Here is a 10,685-nt window from a genome sequence, read left to right as displayed (position 1 = left end):
GCCAAACTGAATAAAAGCGAATATTTAATAGAAAAAATAAACTGGGAGAGCATCCACTGTGGCAAGATGTGGCATCTGACGGCGCCCCCCAGCGGGCCTCCCCTCCTGCCCGCAGAGCAGAGCTCTGGGCCGCGGCATCCTCCCCGACCAGCCCCAGCTGGGGCCTGCCCTGGCCCGGCAGCACTCGGCACAGGTGAGCGGGCCGGACGCCAAGCTGGGCGGCTGCACAGCACCGGCCCCACAGCGCCCCAAGAGACACCCCTTCCCAGGAGTGCTCTGCCCCGCGGCCACGACCACCACCACCACCCCAGCTGAATCACGCACGGCCCAGGCCACTGAGTCACGCCGGCCGCCCAGGGCAGGCGGCCATGGGCCCGGAGTGGCGTCACGGAGCCTGGCGTCCCGCGTGGGCGTCCGGAGGACCGGGCACGGAGGTGGGGGACAGCCGGGGGCCCGCACACTGCAGCGAGGGCTCGGGGCCATGGGGTGGCGGCGGGTCCAGCGCCTCGCAGTCCTGCCAGTTCAGCACGGAGCTCCGCTTACCTGCCAGAGAGTCGGAGAGAGGCGAAGGACGTCCATTACCTCCGGCCTGCCCCGGGCGCCTAACCACGGGCTCCGGAAGTGGGCCAGCTTCCGGCTTCCAAGGCTGACCCGCCTCCAGGGCCGGCGCCAGGTGCACCCACTGAGCCTCCTGACCCCCACGTCCTCCCAGCCCACAGGGGGCGCCTTACAGCATGGGCAGTAGAGCAGCTCCATGACCCTGAAGCAGTTGTCCAGCAGGGCTTTGGGCCGCACCAGCTTGAGGCTGAGTCGGGGAGCGTTGAGGAGGGACAGCACGGCCTCTACCTTGGGGCTGACCTCCACGTCCTGGAAGGAAGGGAGAGAGAAAACAAACCCACCGGGCAGTGAGGGCTGAGGCCACACCACAGGGCGGCTGTGAGGTTCTCTCTGCAGGTGCCGGAAGGTTCCCACAAAGGCCACCCCGCAACCAAGCCCAAGATGGGGGAAAAGACAGGCCGCATTTTTGTGGTCCTAACCCAGGATGACCTGCCCCCTTCTCCCCCACACACCTTGTGAAAACAGAGCTGTCCCTCATCCTCAGACAAGCCCACAGGATGTATCCTGAGGCATAAACACCACAGGAAGCCCAGTGTCCAAATCGGAGCTCAGAGCCCTTCACTCCACAGCACTCCGACCCAGAAGGCCATGGGTCACCCCAAAGGGCAGATGCCCATGAGGAGAAGCCAGGGCTGCTGGCGGACCCCGAGAGCTTCAGAGGACAGTGGCCTTCCTGGAGGAGGCAGCAGCCCAGGCAAGGGGTCTCCCAGGGCTCTATGGGCGTCATTAAGGGCCTCAAGGTGGGCCATGAGTCCAGCGGGAGTGTCCTGAGGGAATGGGCATGTTCCCAGGACAGAGGCCATCTGAGGTGCTGCCACAAGCCAGGAGAGGTGAGGAGGGCCCTTCCCTGGGGCCTCCCTGATGGCTAGCAGATGCATTTCTCTCTGAGGCCCCAGGTTTGCAGGAGTTTGCTGCTACAGCAGCTGCAGGATACAAGTCCCCAGAGGGGAGGGAAGGGATGGCCAGAGGCGAAGAAGTCCCAGCTCTGTGGCCCACTCCCTACCGGCCCTGTCTGGAGGAGAGCCCTGACACTCAAGGCCAAGAAGAGCCAAGAAGGGAGACCCTCCACCGGAAGCTTCCAACAGGAAAACAGCTTCTCGACAAAGCTAAACGGGAGACCTGGCATGGTAGCCTAGCAGCTAAAGTCCTTGCCTTGAACACGCCGGGATCCCATATGGGCGCCGGTTCTAATCCCAGCAACCCCCGCTTCCCATCCAGCTCCCTGCTTGTGGCCTGAAAAAGCAGTTGGGGACGCCCCAAAGCCTTGGGTTCCTGAACCCGAGTGGGAGACCAGGAGGAATTTCCTGGCTCCTGGCTTCAGATCAGCGCAGCTCCGGCCGTTGCGGCCACTTGGGGAGTGAATCATCAGATGGAAGACCTTCCTCTCTGTCTCTCCTCTCTGTATATCTGACTTTGCAATAACAATAAATAAACCTTTAAAAAAAAAACCAAACGGGGTGGGGTGGTGGGTGGAGGTAACACGATGGTATAGCAAGCTAAACTTCCATCTGTGGCACCAGCATCCCATATGGGCATTGGATTGAGTACCAGTGGGCTCCACTTACAATCCTGTTCCCTGATGATGGTCTGGGAAGGCAGTAGATGGTGGCCCAGCACCTTGTTTTGAAAAGAGTATAAGGAGGGAAGGTGGCGCAGGAACAAGGCAGAGCCCTGAGTCCAGAGGAAGCCCTCATTGAATCGCAGCTGGGAGACAACTCCAGGCTTCATCTCAACCCCCTCCCTTCACGAGGAAGGGACAGGTCTGGAACCCAGCAGTAAAATGACTCTCCAAGGCCATGTGTATGTCTCTCTGCTCTTCTCTCTCTCCATTTTGTTCAAAAGGCAGAGAGACACCTTCCATCTACTAGTTCACTCCCCAAACACTTATAACAACCAGGGGCCCAGAACTCAGCTTAAGCCTCCTACGTGGCTGGCAGGGACCCATGAACTTGCACCATCAACCTGCTGCCTCCAAGGGCGTGCAGTAACAGGAAGCTGGATTGGAAGCAGGGCTGAGGCACTCCGAATCAGGAGGTGAGCAGCCCAAGCAGTGACTTAACTGCTGCACCAAATGCCTGCCCTGATCAGTTAAATCCATCTTAAAAAACCAGGCTTGTAGGAGAGAGATTTGGAAGCCAGCTGAATGAGAACGAAAAATAGCTAGATTGCAAGGATGCAGACAGGAGCATCCAGGCTTGCGCACCCGCTGAGAGGCTCGCAGAGCCGCCTCGCAGAGCCATGCACATTGCTAGGCCGGCCAAGGCCTGCAGGCCTGCGGGAGCCGCCCTCTGCTCCATCCTGGGGAGAATCTAAGCAGCTGCACAAACACTTGCTGGTCTCTGAGCCCTTTTATCATCGGAAGCTCTCAGCGGGTGCTGGATATGCCGGCAAGGGCTGGGCCAGGCAGCTGGTGTAGCAGGTCAGCAGGTGCACTGACAGTCCCAAGAGGACTGGAGAGGGTGGGGAGGGAGCCGGAGGTGAAGCAGGACCCATGGCGCATGCCCACCCAGCACGATGTGTCGTGATCACGGTTCCCTCACTTCTGTATGACTTGGGGACTTGGAGGCCCAGTGTTTGAGCCAGCCAGCAGGGAGGGGGAGAGGGGCCTCTTCTCTTAAGTGAACTAAATGTTACAAGTAACTCAGGTCTGTGGCTCACACCAACTTCAAGCTCTGCCTTGTGCCCTTTTGTGGGTTTGCATGAACAGGTGGTGCTGTGTCTCTGCCATCAGCATATTTTATATCCTAATTCACGGACCTTGACTTCATCTGCTGGGGACCCCCTGGTTCCCCCTCCCTCCCCACCAAGAGGTATCTCATGTGTTTCATAGCCGCAGACATAAAGCCGGAAGCTTTGCCCAGGATCCAGGGCAAGAGCTTATCCTGGATCTGGGTCTCAGGGGACATCCCAGCCTGCCCTCCCCAGACAGTCATCCAGACACACCAGAAGCTTCTATGCATTCAGCATTTCCCCTCACAGCCCTCAGCCATAGCTGTCAGAACCCCCCTCCCCCAACACACACGTGCACACAGGGCCAGCTCACCAGGAGGCTCCGCTGGACAGTCAGCAGCAACGTCTGCACCTCCTGCAGGTACTTCCAGGATGGGTGGCCCTCGAGCAGCACTTCCTGTACCGACTCAGCTGCACTGAGACTCACCAGCACCCACAGATAGCGCAGCTCCTGCTCGCTTACCCGGGCTCTCTGCTGCAGGTGACAGAGGACACCACTGGAACCCCCAGACATGAAGGCCTCTAGGCTCAGACCCTGTCCCACCGCCCCCCCCCCGCCATGTCAGGGTCACGGGGCTCCTCACCAGCCTGGTGATGTTGGCGATTCTGAGCACCCCCTCGTAAGGCACGCCAATCCTGTAGTTGATGGGGAAGTAGTGTTTCTAGGAGCCACAAGGACACAAGGCACGGTCAGAGGCAGAGGGGACCTGGCAGGCTCCCTCCTCTCCTCCCACCCCAACCCCACGCTCCCAGAGGAATGTGAGTAGAAGAGGGGAAGAGCCCAGGTCCAGCCCCTGGCTGGCAGAGGTTGGTTCTCCAAGGAGAGGAGCTGTCTGGCTGCCCCAAAGGGACAAAAAAAGCTCAGCCCGCTGTCCTCTGGGACACAGGGCAAACGGAATGCTCAGATCCTTCTGCTCATGGTGGGGCGGGGATAAGATGGTGGTGGCCACACACAACACTGCAAGCCGTGTGCCTCACATGGGAAATGGCATAGAAAAACCACAGAGAGCATGCCACAGTCACCTCCATTCTACCAGCAGAACCCAGCATGCCAACTCCTGGATCCCAGCTTCCCCGCTAACAAAAGCCTAGGATTGTCCCCAGGGTCCTAGGAGTCCCTTGCTGTGTCATAGGACTAAAGGTTAGGTCAGGAAGAAGGGACATAAGCTCCAGAGACGGGCAGGAGCTGGCATCCAGGGTGTGTATGTTGGAGAAAGGCAGTCAAAGAAGCCCACAGCCCCCCACCTCCACCCCATGAGGTGAGCCCTGGGCTGGGGGGCAGAGCCAGTGCCCGTGTGGTTACCATGTACTGAAGCCGATTTCTGTATTGTAGCTTGTCCCTCAGGAAGCCAGTGACCATGCAGTCCTTGCTGTGGGCCAAAGGCCACACCTCCGGGCCCTCGTTCCCCAAGGTCATGCCCAGGAGGATCCCAAGATCTGTGGACCACAGGCAATGAGAGCTCGTGAGTACCTGGCACCATGCTCCAGGCTCCCAGTGTGGCCACCAGCATCCTGTGGGGAAGCAAAATATGCCTCCAAGACATGGAGTCCCCTCCCTCTCCTGCCCTGCCCCGACTTGGGGAAAGGGGTTCATGTTTTCAAAGCCTGTGCCTGGGTTTCCCATCTAGGGATTCACATGTGGATGCTGGCTGCAGTGATTCTTTGTTAACCTAAGTGATTTTTCTTCCATGTTCTAGCCTCAGTGTCCCTCCCAATTTGCTGTACCACTTCAGTGGCTGAGGCCAGCTAAGAAATCCCACGCAAGCAGATTCCATTCAAGTTTCCTGCAATGCATGAGTCACCCTCTGCCAAAGCGTTACCAGCTTTTACCACTGGGGGTCACCATAACCCCCAAACAGTCCTTGTGACAAGTGCCTACCTGTACAGGCTTGGAACGTATCTGAGGATTTGCAAGTATGAATGAGTTAGTGTGAATGAGTTAAGTTCATCAAAGTAGAAAGAACAAAAGGCCAAGATATACTCCCTAGATCAACCTCATTCATACAAGAAATTAGCCTTCAAGCCATCAGACGGCATTTTTCATCCATCAGAAAGGAAAGGTTTTTTGTGTGTGGAGCTTTCTCCCCCAAACATTCATTCTTCATTCATTCATTCAAAAGGCAGAGCAACAGAGATGGTGAGAGAGAGAGAAAGACTGTTCACCCATCTGTAGGTTTACAAATGCCTGCCACAGCCAGGACTGTGCCGGGCCACAGTCAGGAGCCTGGAATTCCAGCCAGGTCTCCAAAATGGGTGTCAGGAGCCCAAGCACTTCAGAGAGCGTTCACAGGGAGCTGGATCGACAGTCTCACGTGGGATATGAGATGTCTCACGCTTCAGCTTAGCCTGCTGCACCCACCAGGCTCGGGATGCCCCTCCCTGCCACCCGCCCCCGCATGCTGCTGTTAATAGCACTCAGGGCTGGCAAAGTAGTGAAGCAGGAGCTCTCGTCCTGGAAAGCAATTTTTGCTATTAATGGTCTTAATCATGTCCACACCCTCTGACCCACTGAACTTATTTCCAGAAGGAAAACAAAAAATAAAGAGAGACACGAGTGAAAGATCTGTGGACAAAGACTAGTACTACAGTATAATTTTCATAATACTGAAAAATTGTACATGGCCTTGGACAGTCCCTACTCAGGAAGGCAGCCAATAAGAAGCACACTGTCCAAGGATGCGCATTGTGTGTTTATGCGGTGAGAACGGCGTGTGCCAAGTTTTTAAAGGGATGAAGCCTATGGCCTGCCTTGAATTCCTCATGTACACGTGTGCTCGAGAACTGTGGTAGAAAGAAACGTACTGAATTTCCATGGGAAATGTTTACGATCTTTGTACACTGAATGACATTTTTTTTTTAATGGTACACTATCAAAAGCTGCTGCTATCATAGTCAGAAGCGACTATTGACTCCCACCTGCCCCCATTCCCCCTTTTTTGTTTTTTGCAAAGATAGGCAGGCTGTCGTGGCCTGGATTCATCCTTGGTTAGCAAAGAAGCCGATTTTCTGATTGGGCTTTTCCTTGCAGCCTCCCCCCAGGCCAGGGCTGTACCACCTGTGGGCCTGTATGGTCTCCCCCTCCTCTGTGCGTGCCTACTCAGTCCTGTGGCCCGGCCTTGCACCTGCTGTGGTCCACTGCACCCTCCCACTCCCGCTCGGATCCTCAGGGCTCCTGGGGCTCTGTGCTTTGTGCGGCAATAGCCTGCCAGTCCCCCAGCTGTAGAACCCCGTTTCTGGCAAGCCTGCCTTCTGTCCTGTGCTTCTACCGGCTTTCCTCCCCTGCTCTGGGCGCAGGACTGGGCCTGAGGAAGCAAATTAACATACACACCGGGCCAGTGTTTGCATTGCTTGTTTTCTGGGTCCCCCTTTGAGTCAGGAGAACTCACAGCCCTGTGGGTTGGGCCTCCTTTCTGCCTTCAGGTTGCTTTCTCCATGCGGCCCTGCCCTGAATGCCCCTTCATTCTGAAGGCCTCCTGCAAAGGCTTCCCCCGCCACACCCAAGGTTCTTCTCCAGAATGCACGCGCGCGCGCACACACACATACACACACACACACACACACACAGGTCTCTTTCTCAGCACCACCAATCTGGTTCACCGGTCACCCAAGCAGACAGCCCATCCGTGGGGTGACGCCCTGACACTGTTACCCACACCATGATCAAGTTCCTCTGGGGAGCTGCTTAAGGCTCAGAAGGGCTAACCCCAGCCAGGACCTCCGATTCAGCAGTCCCAGAACACACAGAGCTAGGGAGTTTGCTTTTCCAACAAGCAACAAGCAGAGAGCCAGGTGATCCATGGCTGCTGGCCCAGGGTCCACAGTCTGAAAACCATGGGCCTAGGGCACCAGAGTTCCAAGGTGATGTCCCAAGGGCCACACCTGATCCACAGGGATGTCACAGAAAACACCCCAAGTCCCACCTTCCTTTTTAAAAACAGTCTCTGTCCACACTAGGTCATCTTGTCCCCATGGCAATGCTCACAGGCTGCCCACTCCATCCCCAAAACCCATCCACACTGCCCTTGGCGGTCTCACCGGCTGGGGCCTCCAGGTCTGGCCACTGAGGTCTTAAGGCCTGGGCTGCATCTCAGCCATGCACAGACAGGCCCACGGGCTGCTGTGAAACCCTGTTCTCCTCGCCTCCCTCTGAGCCTATAGCCCAAACACTACCCTGTCACCTTCACCAGGACCAAAGGTGGCAGTGGGGAGAAAAGGGGTCAGCAGCTGCACAAACATGGCCACCAGGCCACACTTGCCCACTAGCTCCAACCCCTCCCTACAGGGTCTGCAAAACGAAAGAGGAAGCTGGAGAGAGGTCAGGGAGTAATGGCGGGGGGTAGCACATGTCCCACTGTGCAGTTGACAAATGAGGCCTGGCATCCTTGCCCCTGTGGCCAGCCACATCGGAGCTTAAGTAGCATGTGGAGTAGCAGACGCTCCACCCCGTTCTCATTCAGTGTCATCTGGAACCCAGGACCCTTGCAGAGGTGTTTACCAGAAAGATCTCAAGAGGAGAGGCTGCCAGGCTTAGGGGTGGGGCCCTAAATACAAGAAGAGCAGAGGACAAAGCCTGGGGGAAGGGGAAGGAGGGGTGTGGTCACAAGCCAAGGGCTGGCGGGGCCCAGAGCCAGGCAGGTTCATCCCCTCCCACCTTCAGTGGGAGCAGGTCCCAGTGGATTCTCCGCTCTGATTTCTGCCCTGCCAGACTGAGAGAAAATCTGTCACTGGTGTTCTGAGATGCCCACCCACAGGCAGTCTTCACTCAGGCAGCCAGCTGTCCCTAGTCCCCTCTTCCAGGCAGCACCCCCTTGCCCACCTGCTGACCCCTCCCCTTCCCTCACCTCCCCATTAGTCCTAAGCTCCCTTCTAGGACCATTCTGCACTGTGTCTCTCACTCTCACTTCCGCTCGGGGAATGGAAGGTTCATGTCAATTCTGGCCAGCACTAGCAGATGTGTCATTAAGGGTCGCTGCACTTTCCCTCCCCCTGCCTGAGCCCACAAGCCCCCCTCACCCAGGGGGCTCCCTATTCTCCAGTGAGGCAGGCATTCTCTACCCAGTTCCCAAGGCCTCTGCCCCACAAAACCCAATCCAGCTCTCCAGCTCCAGCTTCCCCAAGCTGAGCCTCTGCTTGTGCCCTGCCTTGATACCAGACTGCTGCACCTAGCAGCTCACCCCCACACAACCTAAACGCTTCCAGGATGCCAGGGTCTGCTAGGTCATCTCCGTCCACAGTGGTGAGGGGGTAGGCCCTGCTCCCCTCTGCAGTCGCTGCAGGCTCCGGCTCCCCCAGACTCATTTGGCTGGCACACAGGTCCTGAGCACCTGATGTGTGCTGGACCATGTGGGCAGGTGAGGTCTCGCTGCCATGGCCCTGACTCCCTAGTGGGCACGTGGGAGACACCAGGAAGACAGGTTGAATTGACTTTCCATTGCACTGAACCTCAGATGATGACAGGCGCTCAGGCCTGCCACCTGGCAGACACGAGACATTTCCAGATAGCCTCCTCTGTGTTTCTCTATCTTCATTTTCAACTTACTCTTCTGTCTCCACAGCACTTTGATTCTGCTTTTTAGTGTGTGCTGTGCTGCGAATGGAAGGGATGGGGATGCCAGGGGGTACAGGGCTGCCTTTCCAGGCACCTGGGTCCCTGCACTCTTTCTGGAGCAGCCCCCCTCGCCCCACCCTACCCCCACCCTGCCCACCCGTAATGGCCACACCCAAGCAAGTGGAAATCCTCTCTACTGCCTCTGTTCCCATAGCAGTCCTGGCCTCAGCGCATCTGAGAAGGTGAGCTGCTGTTGTCCAGCCTGCTCACAGCATCCACCGGGCCAGAGCCTTATGCCTGGCATAAGGGCGGAGAGCAGGTGTGGGGGGAGGAGGAGCGAGCCATGGAAGTTCCACTGTGCACACCTTCAGATACATTGGGAAGCATCTCAACATCTCACCAGTCAGGACAGGTTGCCGTGGTTACGGCTGAGCCTGGCTCTGGGCCAAGGCCACGGGGAAGGAGGGGGTCACAGGAGGTCAGGTACCCAGGGGATCCCCAGTACTCACAGTGTACCCAGACGAATCCCCAGGGCATGGTGGTGGGCTGGGTCCTCTGAGAGCAGAGGCGCTGTCCCCCGGCGCTGTATCCACAGAGGCCTGAGCTTGGGGGGCCTACATGGCCTCGGGTGAGCAGAGGTGGCCACCAAGTCAGCAAGGGCTGGCCCGAGGGCGGGGCTGGGCAGCAGGGGGTGCCAAATGCTCCTGGCTCCCTATCAGCCTAGCAGTGGGGAGGGCAGCCGGGGCGTGGCAGCAGCCAGGCCCATGGTAGCCCCTGAGCCGGCTCAAGACTGTGGCCTTGGGGTCTTCCTTCCTTCCGGAGGAGGAAGGCGAGAGGCCCCAGCAGGCCCCTGGAATCCGGGGCTGGGTGGCGCTTTCTCGGATTCCTCCGACCGCAGCTGCTCAGTGTGAAGTCTGGCTCTGGAGAGAGAAAGGAGGAGAGAAGCCGATTATGTAAGAGCAGTGCTGCCACTCAGCCATCAGCCTGGCTCCGAGCATCCCTGAAGCGGATGGCACCCGCTACCCCACCGGCACCAGGAACCACTGGTCCTGGCACGAAAATGCTTACTGTCGCCAGACCGGTACTGAGTCCTGGTGATGCCTTTGGCAGCCGGCCGGCCATGGGTCTGAACAAAAGCAGATCGGGAATGCACAGGTGATGGGAGCTCATCTATCACGGGGGGCTGCCTGGAGGAGGTGGGATTAAGGGAGAAGGCCGTGGAGAGCCCAGGCCTCAGGGAGTTTGGGAAGGCAGAGACTGACAACCCTTCTGTTCACTTAACATGCAGCTGAGTTCCACCCTCGCACGAGGGTACTTTCAAAAACCTCGTGGAAAATATGTATCGCGACAAAATATACAGATTTCAAGATCTCCATTTTTTTGGCACAAGGATTAAACTTATCTCTTAAATCCATTCTTTTTTCAACGAACTTTTTTTTTAAAGTCCCCCCCTCTTAACCCAGATCTACTTCCTCTATTAGTAGGGCTGCCTTGGTTTAAAAAAACAAAACTGTGCATCCAATTAAATCTAAATTTCACAAAAATAACAAAAAATTCTTGTTTCAAATAAACGTGTTACAAACAGAATTTTAGAATAATTATCTGCCAAGTGTGACATAGAAAACAGACAAGGCTCGGACAGAGGGCATGGGGGGAGCTCAGTGTGCCTCACATAGCGCTGACTAGCACCCCAGCTGCCTCCTTGGTCCCACCACGGCAGTCTGACTGTGACGACTGCGATCCTGCAGACACCAGCTGACCATGACCCGTGGTCAGCACGACTTTTGGT

At 57.1% G+C, this 10,685-nt stretch overlaps 1 protein-coding gene across 1 annotated transcript; it reads right to left on the bottom strand.

Moving 5' to 3' along the window:
• Positions 1–385: 385 nt before the first annotated feature.
• On the bottom strand, positions 386–9,622 carry IL34 (interleukin 34). The gene is made up of 6 exons (XM_040982160.1): positions 9,406–9,622; positions 4,652–4,785; positions 3,933–4,010; positions 3,662–3,823; positions 732–867; positions 386–543 (listed from the first exon to the last, which is right to left on the bottom strand). The coding sequence occupies exons 1-6, from the start codon at positions 9,431–9,433 to the stop codon at positions 386–388; spliced, it is 696 nt and encodes a 231-aa protein (XP_040838094.1). The 5' UTR covers positions 9,434–9,622.
• Positions 9,623–10,685: the final 1,063 nt, after the last annotated feature.

The sequence above is a fragment of the Ochotona curzoniae genome, unplaced genomic scaffold, assembly GCF_017591425.1.
Source record: "Ochotona curzoniae isolate NIBS_2020 unplaced genomic scaffold, NIBS_Ocur_1.0 contig_3622, whole genome shotgun sequence".
In the NCBI taxonomy this organism is placed as follows: Eukaryota; Metazoa; Chordata; class Mammalia; order Lagomorpha; family Ochotonidae; genus Ochotona; species Ochotona curzoniae.
This window is presented reverse-complemented; position numbering and strand designations above follow the sequence as displayed.